Here is a 25,514-nt window from a genome sequence, read left to right on the forward strand (position 1 = left end):
GGGAGATTATAGCCCTGAAATAGAGAAAAGAAGCTGGTTGATCAATTCAAAACATATATCTTACATAGAAAGCTAAATATTGATTTCATTATGACATTCATAGAGGTTAGAAATTGAGCCCTAGTTTACTGTTTACCTACAAAGTGTCTAACTATATGGAGTAGTTACTGTTTATTACAATACTGTATAACTATTTGCCATAACCTAAAACTCACGACAATGTTTGAATGCTCTGTATTCTGAAATCAAGTAACATGCTTTGTATTGTTTGCGAGTCATAATGGTTGTACGATTTTGGTTTCCTTGTATAGATAGGATTAAGTTCTCCCTATGGCGGTATGGCCTACACTCTAATATAAAATGGAATTGGTCTACGTGTCATAACTCTGTGTCGGTTCATGCAACAAAATTGCTTGGAAACCAAGCAAACACACATATTGTACTTTTGATTGCTGCCCAAGTTCATCATAGATCAACATAAATAAAGCGTAAACCCTTCATTAATTACCTCCTCCCAAACCTATAGATTTGAAATCCAAATACAATCACAATGACAATGTTTCCACCCAGATTTGAAAGCCTGAACCTCATAAACATGCACACAACAGCATCGTCCTTGTTCTCAGCCTATTGTCACGTCCCATTTTTCAGGAGTGTCTATTGTGGGTATCGCTGGTTAAATATAATTCATGCATACGTGGGATTGCTCCAATGCCAGAAGGTGTGGGAGATATATAGCTGCTCCTTTCGAGGGGTTCAGACAGGCCGACCCGGTTGAGTTTTGGGAGCTTGTCGCTAGTCGGGGACTTAACGTCGAAGAAGGGAGTTGGCCACCCTACACACTGGTCGGGGTCTGGAGCCGATCCCCTGATGAGCCCAAAGCAGGGCGAAACCAGTGCATTGCCCCGTTAGATAAAGCTGGCTCCATGAGAATGAAGCGCCGCATGGACCAAGTATGGCAGCCGAATAGCTAGGTCCGTGACACTATGCCTCCTTCAACGCATTCATAATGTTGGTGCGTTCCATGGTTGATCAGTTCATCCCCCACGAGCTCCGCCACTACATCTACTCTAGCTGCCATGGGCCGCCTCTTCACCCCCCCCCCCTCCTCCGACCTTACTCTCGTCGTTGACGAGAGCTGCGGCATGGTTCAAAACCAAATCTATGAGGCCGCGGAGGTCTACCTCCGGACCAAGATAAGTCCCCAAAACGACCGTCTTCAGGTCAGAAAGGCACCTCGGCAGAAGCACATAACTGTCACCATTGAAAAGGGTGAAGAAATCAAAGACAGTTACGAGGGGATAAACATCAACTGGCGCTTCGTGTGCAGCAGGGGAGAGAATGAGCAGAACAATCAGAAGCATCAATTCGAGCTGACAGTGAGTAAGAAACATAGAGTCGATCAAGGTGATCGAGTCCTACTTGCCCTATGTGCTTGACAAGGTCGAGGCCATTAAGAATGAGGACAAGGTTTTGAAGCTCTATAGCAAAGTGGAGCAATATGATCCGTACGATTATGAGTCCGATTCGGAGTGGAGCTCGATACATCTGGAGCATCCGGCTACTTTTGAGAAACTTGCCATGGACACCGAGCTTAAGAAAACGATCATTGAGGATTTGGATAGGTTTTTGAGGAGGAGGGAGTTCTATAAGAAGGTTGGGAAGGCCTGGAAAAGAGGGTACTTGTTGTATGGTCCACCGGGGACTGGCAAATCCAGCTTGATTGCTGCCATGGCTAATTATCTGAAGTTTGATATATATGATGTGGAGCTTACTAGTATTCAAGACAACTCGGAGTTAAGGAGGACCCTGCTCAGTACTACAAACTGTTCTATCTTGGTCATTGAAGATACTGATTGCAGTGTAGAGATGAAAAACCGGGAATGTGAGGATCAAGATCATCAACCATCTGACACCAAATTAACTCTTTCCGGGCTATAGAACTTTATAGATGGTTTGTGGTCAAGTTGCGGAGATGAGAGGATCATGGTGTTCACGACCATCCATAAACACAAGATAGACCCGGCATTGCTGCGTCCTGGTCGAATGGATGTGCACATTCACATGTGTTATTGCACTCCTAGCGGTTTCAGGATCTTGTCCTCTAACTACCTTGGTATACAAGAGAGCAATCCTCATCTCATATGTGGAGAAATGAGGAGTTAATAGAGAGCACAAAGGTCACCCCCGCGGAGATTGCTGAGGAGTTCATGAAGAGTGAGGATGCTGATGTTGCTCTTGAAGGACTTGTAGAGCTACTGAAGAGAAAGAAGGAAGAGAGCCACAAAATTGAGGATGAAGGGACTAATATACCTGAAATTCAAGAAATAAATCAAGAGGCAGATAAGCGGAGCTCAATCGGTAGCAATGATGAATTTGATCGATGAATCTCCTCTCTCAGATGCTGAAGTACGAAGGTGTTGTCTCCTATTTGTTGCTCCTCATGCGCTATACATATGTAACCACAAATGTAATGCCTGCTGAATCAGAATGACAAATACACACAAAAACAAAAACAAAAATATGTACAAAAACCATAACAAAAAGAACTGCTATAAGGTTCTTGTGTTTGTTTCCAAAGCATCTGTGGTGCATAATTAAACTTTGAATATATATACTCAAGAACTCTATATCAAACTTCGTAAACATGAGGCTTTGATGAGTAAAATTTATTCAGGGACATGTAATATTGTCAGTGAAGATCTAAGTAGCACGGACACGGACACGAGTGTCCGTATTGGACACGATTCGATACGTAGACACGGAATATATAAAATTTTTTGAACACGAACACGTGGTGGACACGTTAATTTAATATTATTTTTAATATATATATATATTTAAAAGATTAATTTATAAATTTGAAAGTATTTAGAATTTTATATGTATATATATGTCAAAGTGTGCATTAAAATGATAAAAACATAACTTGTTAGAATGGTTAAGGACTTGATTAGTACCTTGGATAACCAAAGTTCGATTCCCACCACAAACATTCTTATTTTTATCACGAGTTTTTCTCCTTATATATATATATATATATATATATATATTAAAGTGTGCATAAATATAATAAAAAGTGAATCTGTTGGAATGGTTGAGGAGTTGTTGAGTGCCTTAAATGACCAATGTTCAAATCTCACCATAAGTATTTTCACTTTTATTGTGTCTAAAGTCAATTCGTGTGTCCGAACGTGTCAGTATCCGATATACGCTGCCCATAGCACGTGTCCGTGCTTCATAGGTGAAGATTGAAGACTTGAAGGTAATATTTATACGTACGTATCACATTAAAAAGGAATGGAACTGACGATAAATCGTCGTTAATGTCTCACTAAAGTATGATTAGTCACTACACCTTGTACTAGTCATAATACTCAGTAAACTAAAATCATATGATCACACCAATGTACTAGCCATCAAGATCACAATTCTAACAGGAAATAAGTTGGGGAACCAGCCGTGCATTAGGGCTAGCTAGAGAGCTAGACAAGCATCCATTGAACTAGCCTTTTAGGTGATTACATATACTGATGCGATTATGCGAGTGAATTTAACTGCTATACAAAAGTTAAACAGGAGAGCTTTTAAATTATATCGCTACATTGCTGACTATATATTTCTTAGATCCGCAACATTTGTGCGTGCAAAATCAATTGATACATGATAAATTGCAAGGATATTCAAGTATAAATAAAAAAACCAATATATATGTAAGCGAAGTTCACCTCTTTTAATTTTGTGACTGAATCTCACCAGCCGCTTGTGACCTTGTGTGTGTCACTGTGTGTGCTAGACTGTGTAGGGTTAGTTTGGGGTTTTCCCTGACAACCAGGGTTTGTATAAATAAGATAAAGTAATGAAGATTAACACTGTGCATCTAGCTAGCCGCATTTCCTCCATGTATTCTCTCTTGAATCCAACAGTGATCACTGGTCAGTCTGGTCACCAATGAGTCTCTGGCATTGACTCAATGCCAAATAGGAATATATCGGGGACTCGAGGCTAGCTTGAGATGTGAATTTGTAGTTTGCCGGTGATTTTTCTTCGTCTAGTTAAGGCTGAGATGTGAGATTGCATTATGACTGCCGCGCCGGCACCATTTCCGACTGAGTTTGGGCTGCAAGTTTGGTACGCACCTTTCTAGTTTCTAGTAAGTCCTTGTAACCTACTCTTGATACAATTGGTCTTTATAGGCTTCATCTTTAGGTAATTTATACAGCTAAGTTTTTAATAAATTTAGGTACTTCTATAAAAAAAAAGAACTGTAAAATATTTGGTAATAAAATGTAGAATGTTATGAGGACTTATATACGTACAAATTAAATTGCTCTTATAGTTGTCTCTCAGCAATTATCCATGGAAAGTCAAGTCATGCAACATGAATTTCTTTTATTGATGTTTGCACCACAAAGAAACAACTTTCCTTGATACCGATAGCACCCAAATTCCAACTCAACGTTCATAGTCTCATGTCATGTTTGTTGAAAAATTGAAATAGTTACCGTGCTTTGCTTTTTAAAATGACAAAGTTGTCTTTCCTAATCCATCGTCATGATTTGTAGTACATGCACTATATGACTGTGGCCACCCAATTGGAATGAGGATTCTCTACACGTCTTCAACACTTGAACCCCAAGCAAAACCAACAAGGACACAATTCACAAATCTGCCCCATTCGAAATTTTTACGAAATTGTCATACTGCCATTCTATAAAGTATAAAACCAAAGCTAGCTTCATCTTCATCCTCAGTCCCATAACCTGAACTCAGCGATTTACAGTCACATTTCCAATGTATTCTCTTAATTTCAAAGACATGCCTACCTCGGCCTCGTCCTTGTTTTCTGCCTATGCCTCATTGGCTGCATTTATCATGTTGGTTCGCTCCATAATGGACCAACTCCTCCCTCATGAGCTGCGTTCATGTATCTACACCTTCATCCGGCAATTCTTCTTCACCCCTCGATCTCTTGACATGACGATCATTATTGATGAGAAGTGCGGCTACATCAACAATGAAGTTTATGATGCAGCGGAGATTTACCTCCAGACCAAGATCAGTGATTTGAATGAGCGTATTCGAGTGACCAAAACACCAGGGCAGAAGAGTCTCAACATTGCTGTCGACAAAGACCAAGAAATGATGGATTTCTTCGATGGCGTTAAGCTAACATGGCGATTCGTGTGCGCTGAGGACAAGAAGAGTGATTCTGGTTCTGGTGGCGATGACAAGCGCCATTTTGAGCTGATTTTCGACAAGAAGCACAGGACCAAGGTGATAGACTCGTACCTGTCACATGTGTTGGCTCGGGCTAATGCAATAAGAGAAGAGGAAAAGGTTCTCAAGCTTGATTCTCAGAGTTCGGATTCAGTAGATTTGGAGCACCCTTCAACTTTCGACACATTGGCTATGGACCCCGAGCTTAAGAGGACGATTATTGAGGATTTGGATAGGTTTGTGAGGAGGAAGGAGTTTTATAGAAAGGTTGGCAAGGCTTGGAAAAGAGGGTACTTGTTGTATGGTCCACCTGGTACTGGAAAATCAAGCCTGATCGCAGCCATGGCTAATTATCTCAAGTTTGATGTGTATGATTTGGAGCTTACTAGTGTTTATGACAACTCGGAATTGAGAAGGATACTGTTGTCTACTTCAAATCGTTCTATCTTGGTCATTGAGGATATTGATTGCAGCGTGGACATACAAAACAGGGAATCTGAGGAGGAAAGTAATGAACAATCCAACACCAAGGTAAGCATTCTTTATATAGCTACTAACACTTTCAGTATATTTGGCATATTATTAGTATACCTTGAATGATGATTGACATGGGGTTTTAATGTTTGCAGGTTACACTCTCTGGCCTATTGAATTTCATAGATGGTCTGTGGTCGAGCTGTGGTGATGAGAGAATTATTGTGTTCACCACCAACAACAAGGATAAATTAGACCCTGCATTGTTGCGTCCTGGTCGAATGGATGTGCACATTCACATGTCATACTGTACCCCGAGGGGGTTTAGGGTTTTAGCCTCTAACTATCTTGGTATTCATGAAAGCAACCCTCATCGCCTTTGTGGAGATATTGAAGGTTTGATAGATAGCACCGAGGTTACCCCTGCTGAAATTGCAGAGGAACTTATGAAGAGTGATGATGTTGATGTTGCTATGGAAGGACTTGTCAATTTCCTCAATAGAAAAAAATCCGAGAGAAGTAAAGAAGACGATGAGGGGAGTCAGGGGACTAACAAGAGTGAAATTGAATGAGATGTAGGGAGAAAACAAACTTGAGCAACTTGGTGATGAATTTTACATCTTCATTCTTGAAAGTGCCAGTAAGATTTGGGGCATTTTGTTGTTAACTGCGATATTTCTGATGGAATGATTAGCTGTAACAGCGATTAAGAATGAGAATGCAAGAACAGTGTATTTGAATTTGTATCTGTTATGAAGGGTTGATCTTCTTTCCAACGGATCTGTTAGTCTGTTTCACTATATGTAAGAGTAGCCTAAAATTTGAAAATTAATTCAGAATTTTTTAACATGATTGGTTGCGAGGATGATCAATTGCGAACATGATTGGTTGCGAGGATGATCAATTGCAGAGGTCAATGAGGAGCTCTTGGAGGGTGAAGATGCTGACGTTGTTCTTGAAGCCTGGTCTCATGCATGCTTACGATAGGTACTGTAATGTTTCTGATGCAGTAACTTAGTTGAAGCATAAATAATGGACATCGGGGAATGCTAATATTTATGGTTAGATAAAATAAAAATGATCTTCATATATCTGAATCAAACTAGTCTCAACATGGTATTGCAAACTACGTACAACCCAAAATCCACAGATGAATATACATTTTCTACATTCTAATCGATCAAATGATGACAGTATCAGAACTCATGACAGATAATTGATATAATTTAGACATGCTAGAATTCATTAGGGCTTGTATTCTGTGATCTTCCTACTTCCAGACACCACCTCGAAAGCCAACGTCTTCTATGGGAAAGGACACCAACTCCGGACACCAAGTTACAGTGACTACTCTTACAGATGGTATCACCTTTTGAACCTTCACCCATTCTTCTTCCAAGTCAGAGAGAGATTCTAACATTAAGCCCTCGAGTTTCCATACAGTATTGTCATCTCCCCAAAATCGTTCATTCATCTTTGCAAGATTGCCCGCTGATATTGAAAGGTACTTCAACATCGGAAGTGAGATGGGATTGAGCCATATAGGGCTTACCTTCCCTGGATAAAACTTTAGATTGAGCCCATGGAGTTGTTGAGGAGGGAATAACTTATCCAGCTTTGTTATGAGGTCATCACCATGACTGTCAAAGCAGCTGATTGACATGTGTTGTAGTTCTTGAAGATTTACCAATACATTGACCTCAGTATCTGCAATCTCATCGGAACAACTTAATTGAAGCCCAAGTTTTCCAAGTCGAATTAAATTTCTGAGCTCAACAATTCGACAACCTTCTAATTGGCTTGACTTGGCAGGCTTGAATCCCAATAACACCTCAAGATTTGAGAGTCTTCCCAACCCTTTAGGTAGATACTTAAGTGAACCACAATGACTTGCATCAGTTAAACGTAGCTGAAAATTTAAGTTATTAGTTATTACAAGTAGAAATTCACCGACATTTGCTCTTCTACTTAACACATGAGATAACCTACTTAAGTTAATGCAACTGATCAAATCTGCATCTTCATCTTCAAACTCTAGACCCAGTTTGAGTTCATCTCATCCGTTTTCTGAATCTCTGCTTTGATAGTCCCTTCCTTATTTCCTCTTTCAGTCCCTGCCTCTACTTTCTTAGTCCCTTCCTCCTTTGAGTCCTTTCCTTTAGTACTTCTTGCATCCATTTCATGACTCTCCGCTTTGTTAGTCCCTTCCTCCTTCCCTGTTTCAGTTCCTACCTCCTCTGCTTTCTTAGTCCCTTCTTCTTTTCCTTTTGTACCCCTTTCCTCCTCTGCTTTATAAGTCTCTTCTGATATGGTCAATCCCTCCTTAATGGAGGTGTGAAAACTATGTGATGTTCACATGAGTAAATCAAGCACACCTATTACTTTGGTGACCCATTAATTGATAGAGTTGATTTTGTTGAAACTTGGAGCAACCTTTGTTGAATGTAAGAAACAAATCTACAACCTTATGGTGGTAGATGGTTGATTTGTTTGACAAAGAAAGAAGAATGCATTGATGAACATGCCAACATTGAGCATGAATCAAGGAAGAAGATTGACTTTGCTTCCATGCATGTTACATGCAAATGCATGAATTGCACAAAGATGTTTGCCTATATAAAGACATGAGAAGTGGTGCAATAAACATAGAAAAACAATAAGGGAGAGATCATCTTTTGTGTGATCAAGAGTGAGAGATAGAGAAAAAACTCCAAGTAGAGAGTTTTGTGTGTGTAGCAAAATAAAGTGTGTGAGAGTGTATCCCTTCAAGTGTGAGTCTTGAAGTAATGTTTCTCTCGGTGTAACCTTTCTTCGTATAGTGGAGGTTATTTATTGTTACTACCCGTGGACGTAGGCACTTTGCCGAACCACGTTAAATCCCGGTATTCTCTATCATTTTTATTTTCCGCTTGTGGTTGTGAGTTATTTCGATTTCCATTCTACAGTTCATTCTTCCGCATTCCCCAAGATCTTCCTCAACTCCAACATTACTCCCATCCTCTTCTTTCTTAATTCTTTCCTGCTCAGCTTTTAAAGCCTTTTTTGACCTCATTTTGTCATATGCGGCCTTCTTTTCTATGAGAAATGTGACAAGCCCTTCTAGAACAACATCTGCATCATCACTCTTCATAAACTCCTCTACTATAGCTGCAGGGGTGACCTCTATACTCTCTATCAAGCTTTCAATTTCTCCAAAGAGGTGATGAGGGCTGCTTTCATGAATGCCAAGGTAGTTAGAGGCTAAGATTCTGAACCCACTTGGAGTGCAATATGATAGGTGAATGTGCAAGTCCATTCGACCAGGACGCAACAATGCAGGGTCCAATCTCTCCTTGTGGTTGGTAGTGAATACAATAATTCGCTCATCGCCACATCACGACCACATACCATCTATGAAGTTCAGTAGACCCGAAAGGGTGAACTGCAAATAGCATACCACCATCTCAATGCCTATTCACTATTCAGTAGAGCACATATAACAACACAATCTCGATGCCTATTCAGTAGAATACACATAACATCTATACATTACAAGTATTCTTACCAATGCAGATCACTAGCGGATCCGCTCGAGCCCATGCTACAATATTCATTCTAAATTTTTAATATATTAGTGCTGATAATATATATATATATATATATAATTAGATTATTAGCATATATTTCTCCTACTAATACTGTTATTTCTTCTTAAATCTCATACAAATCCTCAAGTATTTTCTCCTAATATTCTTGATATTCTATATATTGAATATGAAATTGTAAATATGAGCTATTAAGTTTCAATCTAAGTAATTTGAGAAAAAATTTATTTTAGTATTTTAATTTGTAATCGATTTTCATAATATTCTTTAACATTTATTGACACTTATTTATATTTTTAAAGACTTTACATACATAAATGTTATATGATTATATATTATGCTGACCAAAATTGTTTTTTGCCTACGACCAATTCTAAACCCACCCTATGTTTGGATCCTAGATCCGCCCTGATGCAGATGATTACTTGAGGTAACAATGTGTCAATATATACAGATTAATGAAGTAATAGACTAATAGCTCAAGTTAAATGGCTGTTTAAAAAGGTTAGGGACTAACATTTCTTGGTTGATTTACATGGCCTTTAGAAGACTGAACTGAATCCCGATTCTCTATCTGCACACTGCAATCGATGTCCTCCACAACCACAATAGAACGATTACATGTAGAAAGTAGAACCCTTCTCAGTTTAGAGTTTCCATAAATGCTAGAAAGCTCTAGATCGTAGATATTAAACTTGAGATAGTTAGCCATGGTTGCAATCAAGCTCGATTTTCCAGTACCAGGTGGACCGTACAACAAATACCCTCTCTTCCAAGCCTTACCTTCCTTCTTATAAAATTCCCTTCTCCTCACAAACCTATCCAAGTCATCTTTAATCATCTTCTTGGGTTCTGGATCCATTGCCATTGTCTCGAAAGTTACAGGGTGCACCGGTGCACGAGATCTATGCAATTTCTGGAAGCCCCACATTGATCCCTTCCAGTGGTATGAAGCTTCAAACCCTTTCCCCTTGTTCAATACTCTCAGCCTGAGCAAGCACATAGAGCAAGTACGAGTCCATCACCTTGGGTCCTTGGCTCTGTCTTTCTTATCGAAACTCAACTCAAAGCTCTACTGAACCTTCTCTCCTCTATTAATACCAACCATCCCGTACTTACTTGGGTTGGTTTTGCTCTTATTTGATGATTTGGCCACGTATCTCCACCGGAGATTTATGTCATCAAATACATCCATGACAACTTGGCCTCTTTTCTCAACGGTGAGGCTGGCACTATCTGCCGATTCGTCTTGCTCAGTTCGAGTCGAGAATCGGAGGGACTGATCTTGGGATCCTAGGTAGACCTCCACCTTTTCATGGACCTCGTTGACAGCCATGCCGATGTTCTTGTTGATGAAAAGAGTGCGTTTGTCATTTGGGGGAGACTTGAAGAAGTAACTTCGAACCTTGGAGTATATATAAGACCGAACCGAGCTGGGAATGAAGTCTTTGAGCTCATTGATAGCGGTTTGGAGCAAGAACTTGAAGGAAGTGAAGGAAGCATAGTGTCACGAGCTTACTCTTTTGTTATGCTACTCGTGCGGTCTTAGCAACTCCCTTATGCTAAGTCAGCATTACTCTCACAACACCTGGCTAGAACAAATGAAAGGCAAAGAGAATATCTCTAAAGAAAACTTGTATTAAATAAAGAAAGCTTACAAGTATGCTTGAAGACAACTTACTTGATGTTTCAAATGTGAGGAATGCCTTGTTATTTATAGGCATCCTCATCATACCTCAATAGTTATAGAGAATTCTAGGACTATGTAAAAGTGTAGTTGCTTCTAGAGAGTTCTACACAAGTCTATACAAGTCTAAGTGATACCGTGAGTATTCTAGAGACTTCTGAAATGGTCTAGGTCCTTGAGCCTCTCCAAGGTTCTAGAGAGTTCCTGAGATGTCCAAAGGTTCTCAAACCTTCTAGAAACTTTTAAGACTTTTAAGACTTTCCAGAGTCTCTATGACTCTCTAGAGGCTTCAACGATCTTCCAAAGTCTTCCATAACCTTCTATGACATTCCAGAGGATTCTAAAGTCTTCTAGATACTTCCACAATGCTCAAGTGATCTCTAATACCTTCCTTGAGCCATATTGACTTCAGAAATGCCTAATGAAAATTCTATGAAGGTTGGCGGGGCGTGACACTCTCCCCCACCTAAGCGCGCGATGCCCTCATCGCGCATTCCTTCTTGTAACGCTGGATTGTCCTTGAATTGCCATAGTGTATCCTCGGATTCTCAGCTTACTTCCGTATTAAGCAGGCCCCTCCACTTAATGAGGTACTCCTTGTACATTGGCATGCCTCGACGTCGAGTGACTCGATCGGCTACTTCTTTCCTAAAAGAAGTGACAACCGTTGTTGGTGCCAGATGTGAAGCTCCCCTTGATGAGTCTTTCATGACTTGTAATGTCGACAACACCTTTACGCCTTGTTTTGTACCTCTAGTTGCCGGTACTACACAAGACTTGTCGCCGTCCATGATGCACAAACTATTAGTGAATGGCACCGGAAATGCTTTGACTTGGTCATGAAATTCCAACCCCAAGACTACCTTATAGTCATCCATCGGCACTATCGAGAAGTCTAGGTTCCCACACCATGATCCCACGCTGGTCTTGACTCCTCGTGCTACGCGTTGTATGGGTCGGGCAGGTGAATTGACCACCTTGATGGAGCCCCCTCCATCGCTTGCCTTAAGTTCTAGCCTTTGTGCTTCCTCGATGGCAATAAAGTTGTGAGTTGTTCCCGTGCCGAGCATCGCCGTTGTTGGCTTCCCACATATAGTGATGTCTGTATGGAGAAAACCTTTGGCTTGATCCTTAGGCGTGGATTGGAACGCAATGAGTAGCTGTACATACCCCATGTATGCACCACTATTGTCGCCCTCGGCTTTCATTTCACTTTGATGACTTCCTAAGAGTGCACTTAATGCTTTCTTTTGCGGGCAATCCCTAGCCCAATGCGGTCCATCGCAAAGAAAACATTTGTTATTGTTGGGCTTACTCGAGCTCTGCATCTTCTTTTGCTTGCCTTTATCCTTGAACTTGCCAAGTAGTTCTCACGGCGGGACTCTTCCTTGTGTTGGACTTTATCTCCCCCACCTTTGGCATAGTTGCTCTTCTTTTCCTTTGGCTTGGTGGACTCCCTTGAACTTGAGAAATCAACTAAGCCCTCGGCCACGGCTATGGCGGTGGCAAGGTCTTGCACTCCTCATCGCCTTAACTCCATCTTGTCCCATGATTGGAGATCATCCATGAAGTTAAAGAGATCATCCTTGTCGAACAAGTCGCGGATCTCAAGCACCAAGTTAGTAAAATCTCTAATATAATCACAAATAGGCCTCATGTGCTTGAGCCTTCGCAAGTGAGCTCTTGCCTCATCCTCGGCATTCTTGGGATAAAATTGTCTCTTAAGCTCTTTAACAAAGTCATCAGAGGTAGAGATGGTGCACGTACCTCTTTCGACATCTCCTCGCTTTCTCCTCCACCATAGCATGCCGGTGTCGGTGAGATATAGAGCCGCGGTATTTATCTTGGCATCCTCCTCCGTGATGCCTACGGCTCCAAAGTATTGATCTAGCCCCCATAAGAAGTTGTCCACTTCTCGAGCGTTGCGCGTCCCTCCGAAGCTCTTTGGCTTTGGCACTTTGATTCGTTTGACCTCTACGGTGCTACTAGTGCTAGCCCTCGTGGCTAGTGTGCGCTTGCATAGGGCAAGGTCTGCCCACACTTCCTCCATGCGTGCAGAATCTGTTTGCATCTCCTCCATGCGTACAAGCATGCTATTGTGCTCCATTTCATGAACTTCACGTATCCGGACAAGTTCCTTCATGAACTCCTCGCGAATATTGTCCATCTAGCCCCGCAATGACTCCTATATCTTGAGCATCATGCCCTTGATCGCAGTGTGGATTGTGGCCTCCTCTGGCTCCAAGTCTTCCACTTGGGCCCCCACTCACGCTCTCCTCCACTTGAGTTAGTCGTGAGTCGATTGTAGCTAATATGTCCTTGAGCCGTTCCTTCTTTGGACCCGTCAGATTGACGAGTTCTTCGTGACCCCTCTCTTGCGTGTCGTCGGAAACATTACCAGCATGATTGTCATTTTTTGCCATTGTGTCGAGCTAGCGTCTTGATCGAACTTCAGCTCTGATACCGCCTGTCACGAGCTTACTCTTTTGTTATGCTACTTGTGTGGCCTTAGCAACTCACTTATGTTAAGTCAGTCTTACTCTCACAACACTTGGCTAGAACAAATGAAAGGCAAAGAATATCTCTAAATAGAACTTGTATTAAACAAAGAAAGCTTACAAGAGAGTGTTTACAAGTATGCTTGAAGACAACTTACTTGATGCTTCAAATGTGAGGAATGTCTTGCTATTTATAGGCCTCCACATCCTACCTCAATAGTTCTAGAGAATTCTAGGACTATGTACAAGTGTAGTTGTTTCTAGTGAGTTCTACATAAGTATATACAAGTCTAAGTAATACCATGAGTATTGTAGAGACTTCCGGAGTGGTATAGGTCTTTGAGCCTCTCCAAGGTTCTAGAGAGTTTCAGAGATGTTCAAAGGTTCCCAAACCTTCTAGAGACTTCTAAAACTTTCCAAATTCTTCTATGACTCTCTAGAGGCTTCTACGATCTTCCAAAGTCTTCCATAACCTTCTATGACTTTCTAGCGGGTTCTAAAGTCTTACAAATGCTTCCACAATGCTCAAGTGATCTCTTATACATTCATTGAGTCATGCTGGCTTCAGAAATACCCAAAGAAAATTCTATAAAGGTTGGCGGGGCGTGACAATAGGATGTGAACAGAGAAGACACTGATTTGGGCAAGTGTTTGGGATTCAGAGGAAACATTGTTTTGTGTTTTAGCTGTGGTGATTCTGTTTGTTTCAGCTCAGGGAAGAGATACAAGCTAGTATCTGGTCTTGACTCCTGAGTAGTGATTAAATATGACAAAAGGTTCAACGTGATTTCTTGGCAGTCAAGAAGAAAATCTTATGACAGAAGATCTCTGTTCTTACCAGTGTCAGTCTCTGGTACATCATGTAAGCTCATTTGATCAGAAAGTCTTGTTCGTTCGGGTAAGATTGTTCTGCGTGTCTTTTGTTCATCTCTTTACTCTTCTCTTTAAAATTTTCGCCCTTAAAAATTAGAGAAAATTATGGAACCCCCAGAGTTATATATCATCCCTTTACCTCAAGAAACAGAGTTGATATACCAAGAAACAGAGATGATTGATCCTCTTTTATGGAGTTTCAATACTCTTGATTTTAGAAGTTTCCGGAGTCGTTGATTTGGCTTACTCCACAGTACGCTACAAACATTGACAAATCTAACGGTTCAAAGACTATAAAACTCTGGAAGTCTGGAGCAAGTACTTGTAGTGTACGTATGTGTTGCAGAGAGCCGTTGGATGTATTCAGTTTTTGGGTATGAGATCTAGTACTATTGATTCCAAGCAATGAAGATGGTGTGCAAATACAGGAAGGAGCCAACTGTAAAAGCCTGCAACCTCCAGCTCTGTTTTCTCCTTCTTCTTTTTTTGGTCAAACGAGATGGATTTAAAGGCCAAAGAGGCCAAGCTACAACCGAGAAAACAATCAAAGCAATAATTTATTTATCCGGGTGTTGCACAAGTTTGCTATTTCTACTTGAGTTTCCAATGGTAACAGACTAACAGTTGCTCCATTTACTTATTTTCAAGCAACAAAAATTGATATCTGGATGGTATTTAGACATGTATGGTAACATTTTTAAGTCTCACCAAGATTAGTAAACTCGAAATTAAGCAATATCCCATCTTATGAAAATTCTATGTTGGCAAGCATACATTTTGTCATCTCAAATTAATGTCTTTAAAGTTTAGAGGACACTTTTTTTTATTCAAAAATCTTAATCCTTTATTTCAGGTTCTACATTACTTAGTTTATTTCAGGTTCTACAATTGAATAGAAAGGGAACTCAATATGGAGAATTCAAGGTGTTTGCGACATCAATGACAAAGCGGTACTTAACATCAGCCTTGGCAACTCGTTCAAAAGCAGTGTTCACATAATCCATAGGAATGATTTCCACATCAGCTGTGATATTGTACTTTGCTGCAAAGTCTATCATCTCTCGAGTCTCTTTCATTCCCCCAGTTGCACTCCCGGCAATTAATTTCCTCCCTATGTATTGAATATTGAGAGTTAATCAAATTGAGATTTTGCCAATTTGCAATTATTTTAGAGTAATTATTAACTTTATCCAGAAAAAAAAAAACCAACGCACCAATGATCAGAGGAAACACCGGTAGCTCTGGAGGTTGGAGGGGAGCACCCACCACAACAAGCTTTCCGTCCGTCATTAACAAGTCAAGCAACGGCGAGAGAGAATGAGGAGCTGAAACTGTGTCGATGATGCCGTCCAATGTACCCATGGCAACCTATATACACGATCATTGATCGAATGCAATGTATTCAGATATGGTCGGTACTACGTACATAAGTAAAAGGAATTTTAATTTTGACAAAAAACTATGTCAAGTAACATAATATGTCACATATTTATCGAGAGTTATGGTAAGAACATCAACAATATTGTAGCACCTGCATTTCTTCTTGGTTGTGACTGATCAGAAAATGGTCGGCACCAAGTTTTTCCATTGCTTCCTTCTTCTTGTTTGGAGAAGTACTTATGACAGTCACTTCTACTCCGATAGCCTTGGCGAACTTCACTGCCATATGACCGAGTCCCCCAAGTCCTACCACACCCAAGTGCTTACCACGCTCAAGTAGTCCAAAGTGTTTCATAGGGCTATACACCGTAATGCCGGCACAAAGCATAGGTGCAACACCCTCTAATGGCAAGTTATCAGGGATTCGTACTGCGAAATGCTCCTCGACTACAAACTTGTCGGAGTATCCACCGTAAGTTATTGATCCGTCATGGTAGCGTTTGTTGTATGTCCATATCATATTGGGACAGTAATTTTCCAAGTCTCGCGTGCAGTTGCTGCATGAACCACACGATCCCACCATGCACCCTACTCCGGCGATGTCTCCTACCTTAAATTTTGTAACGTTGCTCCCAACTTCAGTCACCTCGCCAACAATCTCATGTCTTCAAAATTAATGATGGTGAAATATCAGATATATATCGATCGCACTTGTATTTGTACGTGGTGATGTACAAATAACTACGCTAGCTAAGGTACGTAACTTTTGGTACTTACCCTGGGACGAGGGGATAGATGGTCATTCCCACTTCGTCCTTTGCAAAGTGAAGGTCTGAGTGACAAATGCCACAGTAAAGTATCTTCATGCCAATATCATTCTTACCAATAGTCCTAGTTGCACAATTGATCACGTAAAATTTAAAACCAAACACCAACGCCATAATATATTGAAGGAAGCTTAACTTAATAAGAAGAAGATCAAGATCATATATAAATGCTTAGGCACGTAAGGACGTACCTGCGAGTGAAGTGGAAGGGAGAAAGAATTCCTGAGGAGTCTCTAGCAGCCCAGCCATAGGCATTCACTGCCTCCATTTCTTCTGCAAATGTTAAAACTGCTTCACACATTTTCTTTTCAAATGTGTATCTGGATGGGACAATCGGTATTGAGATATATATAGCTCGAGATTAGGAGAAAATAGTTTGTAAATGAGAGTAATGAGACTGTGGGAAAGTTGTGTGTATGGATTGGCAAGATTGCGTTTATTTATAGCATATGGTTTTGAGTAGAGTGCAAGAAATTGGTGGAAAGATCATCAAATAGGTACTTGTATCTTTCGTCTGCAATGACGTAAATGCAAGCTGCACGGCTCCAATATTTGTTTACTTTTACGTGGTCTTAAACCATGATGTATTTACTTCCTCTTCCACGGTCAACCTTGATCAACGAAGAGAAACGACAATAGAAATTCTATGAGCCAAAACGACAATTAAACCCTACCGTATTTTTTTTGCTTCCGTCTATTGGACCCACCAGATTATGGAACATCTGATCATTCAAATTTTTGTGCATACCACAAACTTGAATTCACAAAGCAGAGATTCAATAATCTGGAATTTCATCTATATATTCTCTAGCTAGTTTGTCATGATGTTGTTATTCCAAGAGTTCCATTAGGTATTAACAGCAAAAAAGAAAAAGGAAACAAAAAAGAGGTCTACTAGGTTGTGGATATGTTACAAGAATAGAGAAAAAAGGCAAAGAGAGATTGCGAGCCTCCAGATGGGGGGCAGGAGCGGTGACGGATTTGGGTAAGTAGGAAGCTGGTATGTGATATGCAAGCATGTAACTCGAATATATATATATATATATATATATATATATATATATATATATGACACTACAATTAATAGAACCCTTGTTAAAAATAGAAACAAGTTCATCCCAAACAATAAAAATCCTAACTTCACCAGGAATTCCTACGACTAGACAGACTCTGAAAACCAGGCTAAAAGATTAGGGTATTACTAGTTGTCAAGTTCAAAAGAGTTTTCATCCATAATCGACTCATACAAGTAGTACAACCGAACAAATTGTAGCTTGCATCTGTCTTCTTCTTCTCCCTAGCTTCCTCTCCTTTTTCACTCCCTGCCTCCTCCTCTGTTAGTCCCATCCTCCTTTCCTCTTTTACTGCCATCCTCCTCTGGTTTCTTAGAGTATCTACCATACCATGGAAAACCCAAACTGAATATGGCTTTCTAAGAATATAATACACTAGGATTATTCTTCGGTTTTAGCCTTTCCTGCTCAGCTTTTTAAGTCTTTTTTTGACCTCATTTTGTCATCTGAGGCCTTCTTTTCTTTGAGAAATTTGACAAGCCCTTCTAGAACAACGTCTGCATCATCACTCTTCATAAGTTCCTCTGCTATAGCTGCAGGGCTGACCTCTGTGCTCTCTATTAAGCTTTCAATTTCTCCGAAGAGGTGATGAGGGTTGCTTTCATCAATGCCAAGGTAGTTGGAAGCTAAGGTTCTGAACCCACTAGGACTGCAATATGACAAGTGAATGTGCAAGTCCATTCGACCTGGACGCAACAATGCAGGGTCTAGTCTCTCCTTGTGATTGGTGGTGAACACAATTATTCGTTCGTCGCCGCAGCATGACCTCAGACCATCTATGAAGTTCGGTAGACCCGAAAGGGTGAACTACAAGATGTAGTCATCATAACACAATCTCAATGTATATTCAGAAGAACTTACATAGCAATATACTGTAACATCTATACCACAAGAATTACACTTAACAATGGAAATGAATCAGCAGATCGAGTTGAATGACTCATTAAAGTTTAGGGATTCTGGAGTCACCTTGCTAGCTTGAATTGCAGAGTTTTTAGAAGGCAGAGTTGATGATTCCCGGTTCTTAATTTGCACACTGCAATCAATGTCCTCCACAACCACAATAGAACGATTTGATGTAGAAAGTAAAACCCTCCTCAAGTCAGAGTTTCCGTAAATGTTAGAAAGCTCCAGATCATATTTACCAAACTTGAGATAATTAGCCATGGCTGCAATCAAGCTCGACTTTCCAGTACCGGGTGGACCGTACAACAAATACCCTCTCTTCCAAGCCTTCCCTACCTTCTTATACATCTCTCTCCCATTCACAAACCTATCCAAGTTATCTACAATCATCTTCTTGAGCTCTGGATCCATTGCCAGTGTCAAAAGTTGCAGGGTGCACGAGATCTATGCAAGTCTTGGAAGCCTTATACTCATCCCTGCCACTGCTATAAAGCTTGAGAACCCTTTCCTCTTGTTTAATGGACTCCGCCTGGGCAATCACAAATGGCATGTAGGAGTCTACCACTGGGGCTCTGTGTTCCTTGTCAAAAGTCAACTCAAAACTCCACTCATGAGATTCCTCTTCTCCATCATCAACACCATGAGGCTTGTACTTGGTTTTGCTCTTCTTTGATGATTTGGCCACGTATCTCCACCGGAGCTTTATGTCATCAAATACGTCCTTGACAACTTGGCCCCTTTTCTCAACGGCGAGGCTGACACTCTTCTGCTGGTTCGTCTTGCTCAGTTCGAGTCGAGAATCGGAGGGACTGATCTTGGATCCGAGGTAGACCTCCACCTTTTCGTATACCTCGTTGATCGCCATGCCGATATTCTTGTTGATGACAAGAGTCAGATTATCATTTCGGGGAGGCCCGAACAAGTATTTTCGAAGTGTTGAGTATACGTAAGATCGAACCCAGGAGGGAATGAAGTCTTTGAGCTCATTGACAACAGTCTGGAGCAAGAACTCGAATGCTGTAAAGAATGTGGTGTCACATCCCGTAAACTTATCCAAATTTTACCTTGAGCATTCTAAATGGATCCGGAATATGGCGGAACTCTTTGGAATATCATAGAAGATCTTAGAAGGCGTTAAAAGTCTCAAGAAGTCTTGAGACATTTCCGAATTTCTCTATAACCATGGAAAGGCTAAGGGAACTAGACCACTCCAAAATTCTCTAGAACACTCAAGGATCATCTTAGATGTGTGTAGACTTATTTAGAGTTTTCTAGAATTCTCTACATTGTACATAATCCTAAAATTTTTTAGAACTAGTGAAGTAAGATGAGGATGCCTATAAATAGCAAGACACCACTCTCATTTGATGTATCAAGTAAGTAAGCAAGCAATCAAGCAATCAAGCAATCAAGCAAGAAGCATACTTGTAAGCTTTTTTTCTTTGTCCAATATAAGTTCTATTTCGAGATATTCTCTGTCTTTCAATTATTCTAACAGGGCGTTTGCGAGAGTAATGTTGACTTAGCATAAGGGAGTTTCTAAGACCGCACGAGTTGCATAGCAAAAGAGTAAGCTCGTGACAGTTGGTATCAGAGCCGAAGTTCGATCAAGAGGCTAGCACGACACAATGGCAAAGAATGACAATCATGTTGGTAGTGTTTATGACGATACGCAAGAGAATGGTCATGAAGAACTTGTCAACCCGACGGTTCCAAAGAAGTAACGGGTCAAGGACATGTTAGCTATAATCGACTCACGACTAACTCAAGTGGAAGAGAGCGTGAGTGGCATGGGGGCCCAGGTGGAAGATTTAAAGGCGGAGGACGCCGCAATCCACACTGCTATCAAGGGCATGATGCTCAAGCTAGAGGAGTCTTTGCGGGGCGAGATAGACAAGGTTAGCGAGGAGTTCATGGCGGAACTCGCCCGGATGCATGAAGTATAAGAAAATGAGCACAATAGCATGCTTGCACGCATGGAGGAGATGCAGGCGGATTTTGCGGGCATAGAGGCAATGCAGGAAGATCTTGCCCTATGCAAGCGCACACTAGCCGCGGAGGCTAGCACCAGCACCAACATAGAGGCCAAGCGGATCGAGGTACGTAAGCCAAAGAGCTTCAGAGGCATGCGCAACGCTCGAGAAGTAGACAACTTCTTATGGGGGTTAGATCAATACTTTGGGGCCGTAGGCATCATGGAGGAGGATGCCAAGATAAAGACCGCGACTCTTTATCTCACCGACACCGCCATGTTGTGGTGAAGGAGAAGGCGAGGAGATGTTGAAAGAGGTATATGCACCATCTCTACCTTTGATGACTTTGTTAAAGAGCTCAAGAAGCAATTTTATTCCGAGAATGCCGAAGATGAGGCAAGAGCTCGCTTGCGAAGGCTCAAGCACATGGGGCCTATTCGTGATTACATTAGAGATTTCACTAACTTGGTGCTTGAGATTCCCGACCTATCCTTTCTTCAATTTCATGGATGGTCTCCAATCATGGGCCAAGACGGAGCTTAAGCGTCGAGGAGTGCAAGACCTTGCTACCGCCATAGCCGTGGCCGAAGGCTTAGTTGATTTCTCAAGTCCAAAAGAGTCCACCAAGCCCAAGGAGAAGAAGAGCAACTATGCCAAAGGTGGGGGAGACAAAAACCAATGCAAAGAGGAGCCCCGCCGTGAGAGCTACTCGGCATGATTCAAGGATAAAGGCAAACAACGGGACATGCAGAGCTGGGACAAGCCTAATGAGAACAAGTGCTTGTTATGCGATGGTCCGCATTGGGCTAGGCATTGCCCACAAAGGAGAGCTCTAAGCACACTCTTAGGAAGTCATCAAGGCAGGAGCGAAGCCGAGGGTGGCAATGGAGGTGCACACTTGGGGTCTATGCTGGTGGTTAATGCAATCCGCTCTACACCCAAGGTCCAAGCCAAATGTTTGCTCTACACGGACATCACCATATGTGGGAAGCCAACAACAGCAATGCTCAACACAGGAGCAACCCACAACTTCATTTCCGTTGAAGAGGCACGCAAGTTTGGACTCAAGGCAACAAATTGAGGAGGCTCCATTAAGGTGGTTAACTCACATGCCCTCCCAATACAAGGAGTAGTTCGAGGAGTCAAGACAAGCGTGGGAGTTTGGTGTGAGAACCTAGACTTCTCGATAGTACTGATGGATGACTACAAGGTAGTCTTGGGGTTGGAGTTCCATGATCAAGTCAGGCATTCCCGGTGCCATTCGCCAATAGCCTATGCATAATGGATGGTGAGCAGTTGTGCATGGTGCCAACAACTCGAAAAGCAAAGCAAGACATCAAGGTGTTGTCAACATTGCAATTCAAGAAAGGCATCAAGAGAAAAGAAGAGAGCTACTTGGCCATCCTTAATGAGTTCGATTACGAGAATCCAAGGCCACAAGATGCCATGCCAAAGGAGGTAGCTGCAATTCTTGAGGAGTTCAAGGATGTATCACCCGCGGAGCTGCCCAAGAGACTACCCCCAAGGAGAGAGATCGACCATGAAATCGAGTTGCGGAAGGAGATGAGCCGAAGACCGCATGCATCACAAGGTATGATTCTTATTAGTTCTTAGCTATGCCATTTGGTCTAGCTAATGCACCGGCGACATTTTGCACCTTGATAAATAAGTTATTACACCCCTATCTCGATCGGTTCGTGGTCGTCTACTTGGACGACATAGTGGTGTATAGCAAGACCATGCAGGAACATGTGGAGCACTTGCGGGAAGTGCTTAAGGTTTTGCGGGAAAACGAGCTATACATCAAGATGGAGAAATGCTCATTCGCTAAGACGGAGGTGTCGTTCTTGGGACATAAGATCAAGGACGGCAAACTCATGATGGAGGATAGCAAAGTGCATTCCATTCAAGAATGGGAGCCACCCACCAAGGTACATGAGTTAAGATCTTTTCTTGGGCTAGTTAACTATTACCGCCGCTTTATCAAATGATACTCGGCGAGGGCTGCACCATTAACCGACCTTCTCAAGAAGAACAAGGCATGTGAATGGACATCGGAGTGTCAAGAAGCCTTTGAAGACTTGAAGAAGGCGATATGCGAGGAGCCCGTACTTAGCCTACCAGATCACTCCAAGCCATATGAAGTACACACCGATACTTCCGATTTTGACATCGGTGGAATTCTCATGCAAGAGGGGCATCCAATTTCTTATGAGAGTCGGAAGCTCGATGACACGGAGCGGCACTACACCGTGCAAGAAAAAGAGATGACTGCCATCATCCATTGCCTTCGAGTGTGGCGACATTACTTGCTTGGGACCAAGTTCGTGATCATGACCGACAACGTAGCAACAAGCTACTTCCAAACCCAAAAGAAGTCAAGTCAAAAGCAAGCAAGGTGGCAAGACTTCTTGGTGGAATTTGACTACACCATGGAGTACAAGCCCGGGAAGGCGAACATGGTAGCAGATGCACTAAGCCGCAAGGCGGAGTTTGCAAATATTTCGCAAGTCACTAGCTCATTGATAAGCAAGATCAAGGAGGGACTAAGGGTAGACCCTCAAGCACAAAGTCTCATTACCTTAGTAAAAGAAGGAAAAACCCGGAGGTTTTGGCTAGACGATGACATTTTCTAACGAGAGGCCGCTGCATCTACGTATCAAAGTGGGGAAACTTACGGAAGGAGCTTATTAAGGAATGCCACAATTCTAAATGGGTCGGCCACCCAGGTATGAAACACACACTTGCTTTGTTAAAGTCCATGAATTATTGGCCTAAGATGCGAGACGGGGTCGAAGAGTATATGCGGACGTGTCTAGTTTGCCAACAAGACAATGTAGTCTAACAACAGCCGGGGGGCTTGCTAGACCCCTTACCCATTCCTGAGAGACCATGGAGAGTGTCTCTATGGACTTCATTACTTGTCTGCCGAAGTCCAAGCAGTTTGGGAGCATCATAGTGGTAGTGGACAGATTTAGCAAGTATGCAACCTTCATGGCCGCATCAGCTGACTGCACCGCGGAGGAGACAACAAGGTTATTCCTACGCAATGTAGTCAAACTTTGGGGAGTTCCAAAGAACATTGTCAGCGATAGAGACCCGCGCTTCACGGGAAGATTTTGGACGAAGTTGTTCAAGATGTTAGGAACAGACTTGAACTTTTCAACAAGCTTCCATCCACAAAGCGACGGTCAGACGGAACGCGTTAATGCTCTCTTGGAGCTATACTTAAAGCATTATGTGAGTGCCAATCAAAAGGATTGGGCCAAGCTCTTAGACGTGGCGCAGTTTTCCTACAATCTGCAACAAAGCGAGGCCACAAACAAAAGTCCTTTTGAGATTGTATTGGGGCAGCAGCCTACAACACCTCTATCCCTTGCCACTCGCTATGAAGGGAAGAGTCCAGCCGCATTCAAGTTTGATAAGTCTTGGCATGAGCAAGCAGAGTTAGCTCGAGCGGCGTTGCACAAGGCTGCCAAGAGGATGAAGAAGTGGGCGGACAAGAAGAGGAGGCATGTCAAGTTCAAGGAAGTCGACCTTGTACTTGTGAAACTCTTACTGCAGCTGTTCAAGGCCTTTAGGAAAGTGCACAAGGGCTTGATCCGCAGGTATGAAAGGTTGTTTGAAGTTATCAAGCGCATAGGCAAAGTTTCATACAAACTCAACCTCCCGCCCAAGTGAAAGATACATTCGGTCTTCCATGTGAGTATGTTGAAGCCCTACAACGAGGACGAGGAAGACCCATCAAGGGGAATCTCACATCGGGCACCTACAACGGTCATCACCAACTTCGATAAGGAAGTAGATGAAGTACTCGTAGATCGGGTCATACGACGTCGAGGCGTATCAAGTTACAAAGAGTACATCATCAAGTGGAGAGGTCTGCCCGATACAGAAGCAAGCTGGGAGTCCGAAGATATGCTTTGGCAGTTCAAGGACAAGATCCAGCAATACAATGAAGCGCGATGAGGGCATTGCGAGATTTGGTGGGGGAGAATGTCACATCCCGCCAAACTTATCCAAATTTTACCTTGAGCATTCTAGATGGATCCGGAATATGGCGGAACTCTTTGGAAGATCATAGAAGATCCTAGAAGGCGTTGGAAGTCTCTAGAAGCCTTGAGACATTTCCGAATTTCTCTAGAACCATGGAGAGGCTAAGGGAACTAGACCACTCCAGAATTCTCTAGAACACTCAAGGGTCATCTTAGATGTGTGTAGACCTGTTTAGAGTTCTCTAGAATTCTCTACATTGTACATAGTCCTAGAATTCTCTAGAACTAGTGAAGTAGGATGAGGAGACCTATAAATAGCAAGGCACCCCTCTCATTTGATGTATCAAGTAAGTAAGCAAGCAATCAAGTAAGAAGCATACTTGTAAGCTTTCTTTCCTTGTTCAATATAAGTTCTCTTTCGATATATTCTCTTTGCCTTTCAATTGTTCAGGCAGTGCGTTTGCGAGAGTAAGGTTGACTTAGCATAAGGGAGTTGCTAAGGCCGCACGAATTGTATAGCAAAAGAGTAAACTCGTGACAGTAGGCTGAGAACATAGTAAGCTGAGAACATAGAGGACAATGATTTGGGCAAGTGTTTTGGATTCATAGGAAACATTGTGATTATGTTGGTACTTCTTTTTCTTTTTGATCGGAATTTGTTGGACTGTTGGTGGTTCTGTTTGATCTTAGTGAAGAGAGAAATAATTAAGTCTTGGTCTTTTTTATTATCAACCAAGTCACAAAAGCTTCGAAGTTTCTTGCCGGTCAATGTCACTAAATTTTTCTGGCAAAACCGAAACTGATATATGGGAAATAACAACAACGTCAAAAGGGAGTGACATTTACATTAGTACTTCTTATAAAATGAACCAATACCAATAATGATCGGGACGTATACTAACACTTCATTTTGATTATATTACATTATAATTACAAACGCCTTTGTTAGATGTCAAATGAGACATTTGCGGATCATGAATTGTATTGTGCTATGGCTAATGATAGTGTCTCTACCTCTCTTTTT

General features: G+C 41.8%; 2 protein-coding genes and 2 pseudogenes across 3 annotated transcripts; 2 read left to right on the forward strand and 2 right to left on the reverse strand.

Moving 5' to 3' along the window:
- The first annotated feature begins 982 nt into the window (after positions 1–982).
- LOC126800616 (AAA-ATPase At2g18193-like) lies at positions 983–2,387 on the forward strand (annotated as a pseudogene).
- Positions 2,388–4,411: 2,024 nt separating this feature from the next.
- Positions 4,412–6,464, forward strand: LOC126799923 (AAA-ATPase At2g18193-like). The gene is made up of 2 exons (XM_050527190.1): positions 4,412–5,751; positions 5,850–6,464. The coding sequence occupies exons 1-2, from the start codon at positions 4,795–4,797 to the stop codon at positions 6,264–6,266; spliced, it is 1,374 nt and encodes a 457-aa protein (XP_050383147.1). The 5' UTR covers positions 4,412–4,794; the 3' UTR covers positions 6,267–6,464.
- An 8,549-nt stretch (positions 6,465–15,013) lies between these two features.
- On the reverse strand, positions 15,014–16,937 carry LOC126800001 (probable mannitol dehydrogenase). Of its 2 annotated transcripts, XM_050527273.1 has the most exons (5): positions 16,735–16,937; positions 16,494–16,607; positions 15,868–16,381; positions 15,551–15,704; positions 15,014–15,447 (listed from the first exon to the last, which is right to left on the reverse strand). In XM_050527273.1, exons 1-5 carry the CDS (start codon positions 16,842–16,844, stop codon positions 15,242–15,244), a joined length of 1,098 nt encoding a protein of 365 aa, XP_050383230.1. In that variant the 5' UTR covers positions 16,845–16,937; the 3' UTR covers positions 15,014–15,241. The 2 variants fall into 2 exon arrangements, with proteins under 2 accessions (XP_050383230.1, XP_050383238.1); XM_050527281.1 differs by lacking the exon at positions 16,494–16,607.
- An 821-nt stretch (positions 16,938–17,758) lies between these two features.
- LOC126799965 (AAA-ATPase At2g18193-like) lies at positions 17,759–19,523 on the reverse strand (annotated as a pseudogene).
- Positions 19,524–25,514: the final 5,991 nt, after the last annotated feature.

Source organism: Argentina anserina, chromosome 1 (assembly GCF_933775445.1).
Source record: "Argentina anserina chromosome 1, drPotAnse1.1, whole genome shotgun sequence".
Lineage (NCBI taxonomy): Eukaryota > Viridiplantae > Streptophyta > Magnoliopsida > Rosales > Rosaceae > Argentina > Argentina anserina.